At 53.9% G+C, this 12574-nt stretch overlaps 5 protein-coding genes across 5 annotated transcripts; 2 read left to right on the top strand and 3 right to left on the bottom strand.

Moving 5' to 3' along the window:
- Positions 1-98: 98 nt before the first annotated feature.
- Positions 99-729, bottom strand: AB675_4175 (uncharacterized protein; the record flags this gene model as incomplete). The annotated part of the gene is made up of 2 exons (XM_018144294.1): positions 99-321; positions 398-729. 2 exons carry the CDS (start codon positions 727-729, stop codon positions 99-101), a joined length of 555 nt encoding a protein of 184 aa, XP_017998446.1.
- Positions 730-1829: 1100 nt separating this feature from the next.
- Positions 1830-2462, bottom strand: AB675_4174 (uncharacterized protein; the record flags this gene model as incomplete). Its single annotated transcript, XM_018144293.1, has 2 exons — positions 1830-2263; positions 2318-2462. The coding sequence occupies 2 exons, from the start codon at positions 2460-2462 to the stop codon at positions 1830-1832; spliced, it is 579 nt and encodes a 192-aa protein (XP_017998477.1).
- Positions 2463-3309: 847 nt separating this feature from the next.
- AB675_4173 (uncharacterized protein) lies at positions 3310-5258 on the top strand (the record flags this gene model as incomplete). Its single annotated transcript, XM_018144292.1, has 2 exons — positions 3310-4950; positions 5004-5258. 2 exons carry the CDS (start codon positions 3310-3312, stop codon positions 5256-5258), a joined length of 1896 nt encoding a protein of 631 aa, XP_017998614.1.
- Positions 5259-6201: 943 nt separating this feature from the next.
- On the top strand, positions 6202-9593 carry AB675_4172 (Palmitoyltransferase pfa3; the record flags this gene model as incomplete). The annotated part of the gene is made up of 4 exons (XM_018144291.1): positions 6202-6418; positions 6464-6858; positions 6912-7054; positions 7787-9593. 4 exons carry the CDS (start codon positions 6202-6204, stop codon positions 9591-9593), a joined length of 2562 nt encoding a protein of 853 aa, XP_017998645.1.
- Positions 9594-9801: 208 nt separating this feature from the next.
- On the bottom strand, positions 9802-11435 carry AB675_4171 (putative pyridine nucleotide-disulfide oxido RclA; the record flags this gene model as incomplete). Its single annotated transcript, XM_018144290.1, has 3 exons — positions 9802-9927; positions 9982-11201; positions 11300-11435. The coding sequence occupies 3 exons, from the start codon at positions 11433-11435 to the stop codon at positions 9802-9804; spliced, it is 1482 nt and encodes a 493-aa protein (XP_017998557.1).
- Between the last annotated feature and the right edge of the window lie 1139 nt (positions 11436-12574).

The following is a 12574-nucleotide window of genomic DNA, read 5'->3' as shown; positions in this document are numbered from 1 at the left end:
ATAATGCATTCAGTCTGGGCGCGCTCTGATAGCTCCAGGTAGACAAGTGGTTCGTCAGCCAATGCTCTCAATACCGCACAGGCCCCATGACCGAGCATCTACTTCGACCCACGCTCCTCCTCCTCGACGCTGGCAGGAACCTTGACCATGACTGGCACGGTCTTGGAGTTCAATTCTCGCAGCGCGTTCTTGATGGGCCCGTCTTTGATCTCGCCGTCCCACTTATCCTCGACCTTCGTGATCCGCATATCGCTGTCACTGCCCGTCGTGTGGATCAAGATCTGCGACTCGATTGTCTGCTCGGAGCCGATACCCTTCACCCTGTAGATATCGTGTCAGCTGCAAATCTTCACACGCCTCCAAGAATGTAGAACTGGTAGATGGGGACACGACTTACTTATACCTCGTCTTCAATCCCAGCTCAATCGGATTTCCACCGCTCTTGACCTCACATCCCAACCGCTCGATCTCGCTGAAGGCGGTCTTCAGGCCGTACCACTGCGCCTCGAATTGCTTCCGGCCGGTAGCATTGGTCAAGGGGTCGTGGAAGGAGGCGGTGTCGGTCCACAGCGTGAGCTTGCGCTTGGAGGGGTGGCCAGCGAAGAGGTCCAGGACGGAGGCGACGAGCAGTTGTTGCGGCTCGGTCAGCTTGCTGCCGGCGGCCGAGGCGGAGAGGGTGGTTGGTGGGGTGAGGATGGAGTATTGGGAGAAGGATGATGGGGTCGTCATTCTGGGTGGTGTGGTGGTGAATGTACGTCGATTGGTGGGAAGTCTCGTGGAAGGGTTCGCTGGTCTTGTGCTTGTGGTCGTGGTCAGGGCGAATAGTAATGGGCTGACACGGCGAGCAGGGCGTGGGAATGTTTCGAAGATTGTAGGTGGTACAGTTGTGGGAATCGAGCGCCGCATGTGTTGGTTTGAAGGGAGTTAGGGATAAATATCTGGGGAAGTTGCAGACTCTAGTGGACGTGTAGAGGTATTTCAAGCCCAAGTTCGAATTCTAGGCGAGTTGTGATGCGGTCAGTGTCATCTCATGGCACGGAAGGCTCTATCCTTCCGTTCAATAATGTACATCCGATTCTAGGGGACTGCATACTTTGAGCGGCTACAATAAAAAAGTGGTGAAATCATAGCGTTGCGAATGACGACTGCGCCGGAACTCCAGGGCCGGAGATCGAGTCCGGGGCCGATCTTCGTGAATCGATACGAGATGCAAGGTTTGTCCCGATCGACAGCCACGTGGGTCCCAATCATTTATCGATATCAAAGTACTTCCAATTGTGAATCAATGGACATAGCTGGCATGGGACAGCGATCTCGTTGCGCTCGCAGCCAGACTGCTTTGCAACGCGAGCGAAGGCCTCCTCATTGGCGCCAGATCTTCCTGCGCCTTTCGCAGTCAATCTGCACCGCCAGCCGCCGATGAAGTACTCGATAGAGGACAATCTCTTCGCTTTTCAGTCCGCTGGCCGAAGGTTCTTGGGAGCCGCGGCTATAGCCACTCTTGAAACGCCAGAACCAGCGTGAGAGAAGAGCTGAAGCAGTAGTGTATCCGCCCAACGCCAAGTACGTACGACTCGCAGAAGTGCCATATTTGGCAGCGTGCGCGGAGCTTGCTGCTGGGACGCAATAGCATATCCTTCGCTGCTATGTCGCCGACGCATGAAACTCGGTGGCATATGTCCATCTGCAGATCGACGATAGCCCCCAGAGGTCCGAGGATCGCTGCATGAGCTGCGTCGGCACAGCTGATGGCCATCTTGACTCCGCGAATGGCTTAGCAGGTTTCTCCTCCTTTGATGTTGGTTGACGCGACACTCTGTCTGCTCATTTCAGCCGAAGTGCCATGCTGCCGCAATAGCCACAGCGCCGACTACTGGGACGGCACATTGCGACGGTCTCGCTGTTGGAGCCGCGCCCTGAAACACATTGATCACAGAGGAACCTGCTGCCACAATTGTGCTCCCAATGCCCTCGACCACTCCTTGAGTAGTGATCGTGATTGTTGGTAGAGCGCCTTGGGTTGGCTGAGGTTGCACCTCGGTAACCGTGTGACAGCAGGGCGAGGGTTGGATGGAAGTGACGATGACCGTCGTTGGTGGTGGGACCGGGACCACGGTAGAATAGACCGTCGTTGGCTGCACCGGTACGACAGTCGTAGGCTTGATCGTTGTGTAGATCGGCTGGGGTTTCACTGTGATGCCTTCGTAGTCGTGGCAGACCGTGCCTGCTGGACAGCACGCCGGCGTGCCTTGCCGGTCGGCCCCTGTGCGCTAACGTTAGCATGACTGCCGTACGAAGGACTGGGAGTGACCCGTACAGTAGCAGACATTCGGATATGGACAGCAGAGCTGCTCAAACTGGTTGTTGCCTGCGCAGTATGGATTCTGATCGGTATTGCATTGCGCATAGACTCTAGAGCTCAGCACGAGCACAGCGACTGCTGTAAAGCTTTGCGACCGCATGGTGAGCTAGAGAAACGACAGGAATGAACGTAGAGTGGAAATCAAGGAGGCTGGGAGCGACTACATTTTGAGAGAATGCGCAATAGGTATCTACGAGTCCGGCATCAGGCAGTGGAACGAGATAGACCTTGGAAGAGCTTGAGACATGCTTGGACCGAGCCTGAGCTTCAGGTGCGGACGATGGTCAGCATTTTCGCGAGCTTGCTTCGGCGAATGATGCACTGAGGATCTGTGATTCAGGCCCGCGAGTCCGGCCAAATGCACAGACTGGCTTGATGAGATCATTCACAAGGTGCCTTGGATAGGGTCAACGAGGGGCTGCCAGTACGACAAATTCCCCGCCAAAGTCACCCCGCTGCATGTAGTGGTTCTTGCCAAACACTGGCAGCTGCCACTGATTCTGACTAGGATGCGCTTGCAGCAGATCATCTTGCAGCTTTCTCCTCACTATCTGATGCATGAATTGCTTGGTGCTGCCACTCAGATTGAAGATTGACTCGCTCAGGATGTCGACATATCCTCAATCGTATTGTTCGCAAAGCCAAGCAGTGCCGAGCTTTCTGAATTGCTTGTACTTGAGTTGCTCAGCCCCGGTGAGAGATGCACGTGTGCTCTAAATTGTGGCATGAGGCTCTCCTCATTTCTCATGTGTTCTGTCCCATCAACTGATCGAGTACCGGTATCCCAAACCCTCAAGACTTACGGGCAGTCCACTGCGAATTGAGATCGTGATTCGAGTCGTGTGCCTCGAATTCGCCTAGACTCGAACCTTGCGGACGGCACGCGGAACCGTGACAGAGTTGCTGCCCCACCAATTGAGGAGCCTATAGCCAGCCTGCCGTCAACCATGTCCAACGCATCCGCGAGTGGTCTGCTGACGAGCCTGGCAGACACAATCGATGAAGAGAACAGAGAGACAATAGCTGCACTACCCAAAGATCGAGCGTCTAGTCCTGCTCGTCGTTACAACAGTGGCCAGCCGTTTCCGTTGCGCAAAATCAATACCGGCATGCCCACCCCAAGACATGGATCGATAGCTGGAATTGGAGTTGGTGTAACCAGTCCTCGCCAGAAGAAAGAAGCCCCATCCAGGCTAGATCCAAGTGATCCATCAACATGGACGAGGTCGCACGGAAGCAAGCCAAACAGTCCGGTCCTATCGAGGGCTACGCCTGCGAGCACACGACCTCGTGGAGACTCAGATGCAGATGAGACACAAGGCTATGTTGGGGTTCCACGAGCTGATACGACACATCGAGCCATGTCGGACTCGGGTCCTGCACGCCCACGAGATGCACCTCGAAGTGGTGCGCTAGCAGCAGCGCTGTCTGGAGAGATCGACAAGATGAACATAAGTCGTAAAGAGGAACAAGAGAAGAAAAATCTACAGAAAGCGGCCGGACATTCTAGAAGTCCAAGTGGTCGAGTTGTTGAAGCTCCATCGCCTGACAGCCCGGCACACTTGCATCCGAAGCACGATCATCATCCGTCCGGCAGCTTCTCGACAGTGACTTCATCCGACGGAGAACGAGCTCGACTGGGTGATGCGAGAGATGAAGATGCTGTCGACGATAGCAGTGATGAGCATCACTCGACCGACTCGGAGGACGACGCTAGAGGCCGTCACCGAGATCCGAAGCACAAACAGACAGAGAAAGACAAGAGCAGTCCTACATCGCATCCCGAGCCTCCCACATCACCAGAGCCATCAATATCCATAACAAGTCCAGATGGCGAGTCATCGGAAGCGAAAGCACCGGTCACACCATTGAACGAGACGCCGCCCCAAGTCACGCTCCCGAATCCCACTTCTGCCCAGGATCTACGTCGCGGATCTGTTTCTACAATCGGTTCGGTCGATGGCGACGACGATGACATTGCAAAGGCCAAGACGCTCGGAGTCAGTATTTCACCTCTGGATGACAAGGTAGCAGATCGGCACGTCCGTATGGTCCTCCGTGGGGACTGGACCAGATTTCACAAAGAGGCCGAAGCGGGCGAGAGAAGCGTACGGACATATCTTGCATGTACAGACCTGAGTGTGGAGGCAACGTATGCTCTGGAATGGACTGTTGGAACTATACTGCGGGACGGCGATACATTGCTGTGCGTGTATTCAATCGTGGATGAATCTGCAGGTGGCAGCGGCCACAGCACTGGCAGTGTTAGCGAGGCGGAGAAGGAGAAACTGCTGGGCGAAGGTGCGCAGGCCGGAAAGGATGCCATGAATGCCATGGAAGGACTGACACGACAAACCACGAATGGCGAGAACCGACCAATGTCGAAGTTCATTCCAGCAACAGAGGCCAAAAGCGCGTCCGGAAGCGTCGATGGCAGGCGGGTTGGCAAGAAGGAGATGGAAAGACTCAAGGCGATTGACGACATCACGCAGACGTTCCTCCGCCTTGTCCGAAAGACATCATTGCAGGTTCGTTGCATGATCGAGGTAATACATTGCAAGAGTCCGAAGCATTTGGTCCTTGGCGCGGTGAGTCTCCTCCTGTACATCTCAAAGCCATGACTAACCACAAACTCACGCAGATTGATGAGCTGGAACCCACTTTGGCGATCGTCGGCACCAGAGGTCGCAGTTCGATCAAAGGCGTTCTACTGGGATCGTTCTCTAATTACCTTGTGACCAAATCGAGCGTACCAGTCATGGTTGCCCGCCGGAAATTGAAGAAGCCTCGCTCTTCTGTCAAGGTCAGCAGCAACAAGATTCGTCTTAGCAACAATCTCACGGCAAGCTCAATACCTGGAAAGCGGAGGAGCTTGACCCAGGCGCGTATCGACTAGTCGTCGCCCTCGCATGTCAGGTCACGATCTGATTGACAGATTGCGTGGAAGCAGCTCCGGGAAAGGTGAGGCTGTGACGTGCAGCTGTCGGCAGTATGTGGTGCTCTGCTGGCGATCATTGCATGCTTCCCAGTCGGAAATGCTGTGGAAGCCTTCATTCACAAGACTCAACCCCATGAGTGCCGTCGATACTTATACTATTTGTACAGAACAGAAGCGAGAGACGGAGGTTTTTGGGGTCAGAGTTCCGTCCAGTGACACACTGTGTCTAACTTGACGAAGTAGGTACATCCGAGCTCTGTAGGTGGAGCCAAGGATGAGCGCTGACCTTCGTTGAAGCATCGTTGCCTCTTCACTATATCAACGAGTACTGCTGAAGATCCATAATACTTCGTAAGAACGCGATTGGCGTGCAGTGCATGAAACAGTGTTCGAAAAAGAGCCCGCAGAGAATACTGCATAATTGACGGTTGAAATACCCCACGCCCTTGCCGGTCGTGATCCGGTGACCTTGCTCCTTCCTGCCTCACCTCAGTCTCATTTCGAACGATATCAGGACAGCGAACATCCCATTCACTGCATCTTATCTTCACTCACACCAGTACTACCACCTCATAAGTCCTGCTCGAGTTTCTTGTCGCTGCTGTGCTACCGCCTCACTTACAACCTGTCAAACCCCAACCAGCCTCGTTTCCCAAGCTACGGCTTCCTTCTCAAAGTCGATGTCGGTTGATATCCGCAATTCCATCTGCCTGCGTTTCCCTTCGAGACTCAGTACAGTCTCGAGATCCCAGTTGTCAAGTCCCCATACGGGCGATCTATGGTTGATCAATTGAGTGATCGAGGTTGATCAACGTACACGAATACAGGTAGGTGCCCTCCGCGGCCGGAAACATTGTCCGCTGGACAACTGACATGAACAGATTGAATTAACCATATAATCATGGCTCTCACAACTACCGCTGCGCCAGCCGTCCTTGATGCGGCGCTCACTCACGTCCCTCCCCCTAAGGCTAAACTCGACTTGGCAACCTTGAAGGCCAAGATCGATTCCGGTCACGGCAAGGATCAGGTACGCATCGTCAGGCCACATGAGTACAAGGAGGCCGCTGCATGTCTCGCTGAAGCCTTTCGGGACGATGCTGTGGTCAGATACCCAGGTAAGTTGGAAAGAGATCACGATGGCCAAAGCTGACGGATACTAGTCGACACACCTGACCGAATACACTTGTCCGAGGCGGAGAAGTACGAACTGCACAAGACCAGTATGGAGTACGTCGTCTATGCACACTGTCTCAACGGTCTGGTGTTGACCATTGGTGACAACTACGATTGCGTTGCTCTGTGGTTGCCCCCAGGCAAGAACATTGATGACTGGTGGACCATTCTTAGGTCGGGCTTGTGGAGGATGGCGTGGCTCCTGTCGCGAGAGGGTCGTGAGCGGTTGTTCGGCGAATTTCTTCCATTACTCAATCGCTCCAAGCTCGAGGTTCTCGGCGAACTGGACCCGAACTCATGGTATCTGAACTACATCGGTACTCGTGCCGAAGCTCGTGGGAAAGGATATGCCAAGAAGCTGATGAACTATGTCATCAACGAGGTACAGTGGACTGATCTCGACCCCTACATCAGAGTATGCTGATCAGATGACAGGCCGACAAGGCAGGTGCTGTGTGCTATCTCGAGAGCTCACACGATGTCAACGTCATAATATACGGTAAGATGGGGTTCGAGTTCAAGAAGAAGATCTACCTTCAGCGCGAGCCAGAGCTCCTCCACATGGACATCATGGTCAGGTACCCTCAAAATGTCAAGACTCCCGAGAAAGCAATCTGACCACCAATCGGAGGGCATAGCTGGGGCGAGAAGTCGAGAACACCAACACGCAAGGAAGCACACTATCATGTTCGGATGAAGGTTCTGAGTTCTCGGTCGTGGCGGCAGTAGCTATATTCTCAATGCGAAACTTGCGACTCACACCCAAGCTGAATTATAGTCATTCCACACCACGTAGAATGATCAACGAAATCATATATGAACCCAGGCACCGTGAAGACATCAGCTAAGTGCGTTATTTTATAGATCTGAATCCATTCTGGCCCCCACTCCTCCTACGCCTCGCCGGGTGACGTTTGCAGTGACCGCGGCGCGCATGTCGGCACATTGTCAAGTTGCTTCATCCAGTGATCACGTAGAATTACAAACGTACCGCTGTTCGAAGAGTATCTGCAGCATCTTTGATTGGCCGACAGCGCCCTCCATTCATTTCTGCATTCTCTCAAGTTTATTCAGAGCGCCGACTTAAAGACTATACGCCGCACTACAGCCCCAAGCGAGTCGCTCGATGACACCGACTCCTGTCCAGCACTGTTTTCCTTGAGCTCGACTATATCGATGCCAGCGTACTCATCTCCGTCCACATCGCCCCCTCCGACAGTGTCCCGCCGCAGACTGCGCAATTGCGCACACAGAATTGAGCGCCTCTGTTGCGCTCTAGCGACCTACTTCCCCCTTGCCTTTGTCTACAGTCTCACAACCTGGGCAGTCTGGGTCGAGGCAAGCATCGGCTTGGGGACTCCGAATCCCGAAAATGTCTCGACCGGTAGATCCGTCAAGATCACATCCGTGATAGGAGTCATCTTCTATCTCCTTCTCAACACATCCTACACGATCGCAGTCTTCACAGACCCGGGCTCGCCACTCAATGGCACGCCTTCTCGCAGCCGCGGACATGCCGGCAGCAAGTACACGGTGCTGCCGACCTCGGAGCCGGCGAACGATGATTTCGACCAGGAGATTCAGACAGTGACCGTTTCTTCGTCCGGGCAGGCCCGGTTCTGCAAGAAGTGCCAGACGCAAAAGCCAGACCGTACACACCATTGCTCGACATGCAAGCGATGCGTGCTGAAGATGGACCACCACTGCCCGTGGCTGGCTACCTGTCTGGGCCACAGGAACTACAAATGTTTTGTGCTATTCTTGATATACACCACAATGTTCTGCTATGCATGCTTCGCCAGTAGTGGTCAATGGGTCTGGCAGTTCTTCGGCGACAGCCGATATCTGGGCGAAGAATTTGCCAGCGTCAATGTCATCATGCTGGCCGTAGTCAGCGGACTGATAGGTGTGGTTCTGACTGGGTTCACCGGCTGGCATCTGTGGCTGTGCTACAGAGGAATGACCACCATTGAATGCCTCGAGAAGACACGCTACTTGAGTGGCGTGCGCGGTCGGGTTGAGCGGAACAGGCTGGAGCAGCATCGACGCGGTGGGTCAAATGGTCAAAACCAGAACGGCGAGCTTATGGACCGGGTCCGACGAGCCGGCGATCAGATTCTTGAATTTCACGCCAATGCTGTGCCAGGAGCAAGTCGCTTCGAGGAAGGCGAAGAGCGCGTCAGCCCAACGCCGAACTTTGCTAGACCTTCAACTATGGCAGTTGACGAGGAGACTGGAGGCGGCGAACTCTACCATGACCATCCTCCGAACCCGAACGGCTCTGCCGAAACGCCGGCCGTTCGTGCACTTCGTGCGTCGTACCAACACTCTCAGGCCGGGCCGCCGCCGCCAGGACGATTCAACTACCGCTTAGGCGTTCACGAGTACGAGACTTCGCGCGAGCAACAACGCTACAACGAGTACATGGAAGACAAGGAAGACGAGAACCTGCCCAATGCGTTCGATCTCGGTTGGCGGCGGAATCTCATCGCTGTGTTCGGACCCCAGTGGTGGGCGTGGATGCTTCCAATATGTAACTCGCCCGGCGACGGATGGCGCTGGGAAGTCAGTGATACGTGGCAAGCCAGAAAAGAAGAAGGAGAGCGCGTCAGAGCTGCTCGACTGTCGCAGCAGCAGCAGCAGCAGCAGTCGCAAACAAGCCATGGGTCCCATCGGTATGATCAAGGTCTCGACGGCGCGTACGATCAACGACAGCACTACGAACAGTATACGGATCGCCACGTGCCCCGTGAGGATCACTTCTTCCAGTCGCAGAATCTGGATAGAAACGACCAGACCCCGTATAGCCACAGCGCGACCAGCCTATCGACGCTAACTCCCTCAGGCCGAATTTCTGAACGAGATCGCCCACCCAAAGAAAGGGTCTGGGGCGGTCGTTACAAGAGAGACTTCGATCGTAGTGGCGAAGACGGAGAGGTAGAGGAATTCGAGGTCAGTGCAGATGAGGATGATGCTGTCGACCAAGGCGATCGGCATGGGAGTGGTCGGAATGGCAGCCTTCAAGATGGCCGACAGAAGCAAAGACAGGGTGGAGATACAAGCAGAGATAATGATGACTTACAAAGGCAAGGTAGTTGGGACAGAGATTGGGAATGACACTTGCCCAAGTTGCGATCCAAGATTCCCCTACTGCTCACAGTTGCTAGCGTCTTCTTTCCTGAATGGATCGTTTATTCCGTCTTTCCAGATTCCGAGCCCCTTCAGGGTTGCCCCTGCTGTCCTCGGAAAGCATACTATCGGGACACGGTGCTTTACTGATATCTGCAACGATCGGATGCTGCGTCGAGTACTCCTTGCTACTGCCTCATGGCAAATCTTCTAGATTGCCCCATAGGTTGTTCAAGCTTTCTGCCAAAGTCGGATGAGCGAATACAGCGTTCTCTAAGTCCGTATATCGTAGACCACCAAGCATGGCCATCTGTACGACACTCTAAACAGCTCGGTCAGCAGAGTCTTAATCAGAATGCACAGTCGGGGCAAATACCATGAGTTCACCACCTTCAATTCCCACACAAACAAACCCCAGAATCTCCCCAGTTTCCTTGTCAACCATGCCTTTCATCAACCCTCTCGTCTCATTGACCTCGAGTGCCCTCGCAACCCAAGTCATCGGCATAGAGGCGATCGCCAACTTCCTACCTGGCCACCTCTTTTTGGCGCTCGCCACGGTCTCCCCCACTCGTCCAATCTGGGGATCCATGAATGTCACGTTTGCAACAATTCTTCCTGTTGTGCTCTTCGGCTTCGCATTAGGATTGTCTAATATGTTGTGCTTCAGGATCCGGAAGTCGTCGTACGATATGTGTGTGAACTGCGGGCTCCCTGAGTTGACATCTCCAAGACTGTAGATGCCGCTGGCAGAAGTCTCGAGGTTCTCGTCTACCTTTACGAAGCCTCTGCCGTCGACGTCCACACCCGCACTTTCGAGACCCAGCTCAGCCGTGTTCGGCGCTCGACCTGCAGCGGCGAGAATGTGACTGCACGTCAAAGTCTTGACACTGATCTCTTCCTCATCCGCCGACGCCTTCTTCGGCAATGCCACACTGACCACAGTCAGCCCAGTAGGCACCCGGCTGATCTCGCGGACTGTTGCGTTCACGTAAACATCGATATTGTCCTCCTCAAGGATATGTTTGACAGCCGCTGAAACATCCTCGTCTTCCCTGGGAAGCAGTCTTGGCCCATGTTGGACTATCGACACCTTCGCTCCAAATCGTCGAAACATCTGTCCGAATTCTAAGCCGATGGGTCCCCCACCGATGATGATAAGGTGCTTCGGCACCTCCGCCAACTCCATGATGGTCGTGCTGTTCAAGTGGGGTATCTTGTCTGCGTTCTTGACATTCAATGGAGCAGGGTGACACCCGACGTTCAAGAAGATCTTCGATCCGGTGACTGTGCGAGTACTGCCGACGAATCCAGGGCTCGATGTGCCTGTCGAAGTTATCTCCAGCTTCCGCTTGCCCACAAATTTGCCACGACCGTGAAGCACTTCGAGGTTCGCCTCTGACGCAAGTCGCTTCTCGCTGCCGCCACGAAAGCTCTCCACGATGTCTCGCTTTCGCTTCCTTACTGTGTCGAGCTCCAGCATCAGCGAACTGCGTTTGTACCTTACGCCATATTCGGGACCTCGGACTGTGAGGTTGGCGACCCGGGCAGAGGCGACCATTGTCTTTGTGGGTGTGCAGCCTTCGTTGACGCAGGCTAGATGCGAAGTACATTAGCGAATTCTTGTAGCCACCGAAGTCTGACATGACCACCACGTCGGTGGGCTGCCCCATGTGCCGCTTTAGAAGACTCACTGCCACCGATATGCTTCTCCTCAACAAGTAACGTCCGCTTGCCAGCTTTCGCAAAGGCTGCTGCTAGGGGAGTGCCGCCCTGACCAGACCCCACGATGATTGCCTCATAGTGGTCACCACCCTCTGCTGCCGCCATTGTGACCTTCCTGGCGCTGTTGGAGACGCTCCTGAAGTCTGGAGGTCGGTTGTATATGATCTCTATTCGCAGGCAGATCCTAACAATGACGAGACGTGTGAACATGAGCGATTCTAACCTCACCCATAAGAACCACAAAGGGATCAGTGTATTAAATCGGAGAAGCTGGAAATCACAAAGCACATATCAACGAACACCTCAAGGACATTCAGTAGTCCGAAAAGAGGCACCACCAACACCTTGATCACACTTAGTCACCTTGAGACCTACTGATTACGAATCGTGCTGCAGCTTCAGATGCTTCGGCCCTAGATTGACCTCTGGTGCATAACAGTGGGCTGACTGTGGTCACCAGAAACGCGCGTCTATAAAGAACGCGGAGGCCCTCCTGACGCCGGAAGAACGATATCAAACAACTGTGTACCTGACGAGGAGGGTTCTATAGCTCAGCAGTCATGCAACTGAGAAGGAAGGTCTCCTGCCCAATCAGGAGGTTGAAGCTTTTGTCTGACCCGCGGCGGCATTTCTAGGCATCGCCCAGAAATTCTCACAACAATGACCTTGGAATCTTTCAGTCCACGGTAAGACGTTGCTGTCAAGGCGGATACAGATGATCTCACACCCACGACACAGATTTCATCTCTACCAAATACTGATCCAAGTTGTGCTAAGGCAGTAAGCTTCTTGCGTTTTGCGTCAAGACTACGGCTGCAAGACACAGGTAGATTTATTTGCCACGGCATGGGATGTCTACTATCTTCACAGCTCCAACGGCTACTTAAGTATCTAAGCCTCCTCATACTGCAACAGGAACTCTTCTCTTCTCAAACATCACACGTAGATATCTACGCCGCAAGTACACAGATTCCCGCACTGTAGTCCCGTGCGTTGCGATCAAGAGCCAGCTCAATTGAGCTGCCGTTAATGCTTGGCCGCTCGCAATTTGAACGGCCAATTTCCAACCTGAAGCAGGGTGGACACCCGGGGATTTCGGGCCGCTGACACGTTGTGAGGTTGTCATCCACTACGAAGTATGGTCTCCAACCAGCAAGACAAGTTCGAAGTCTCAACTTTCCGAGCACATCTCAATCGAAGAACAATTGGCTGGCGGTCGTCGCCGTTTGCTTGTCGCGAATCGA

The sequence above is a fragment of the Cyphellophora attinorum genome, assembly GCF_001299255.1.
Source record: "Cyphellophora attinorum strain CBS 131958 chromosome Unknown Contig18, whole genome shotgun sequence".
Lineage (NCBI taxonomy): Eukaryota > Fungi > Ascomycota > Eurotiomycetes > Chaetothyriales > Cyphellophoraceae > Cyphellophora > Cyphellophora attinorum.
This window is presented reverse-complemented; position numbering and strand designations above follow the sequence as displayed.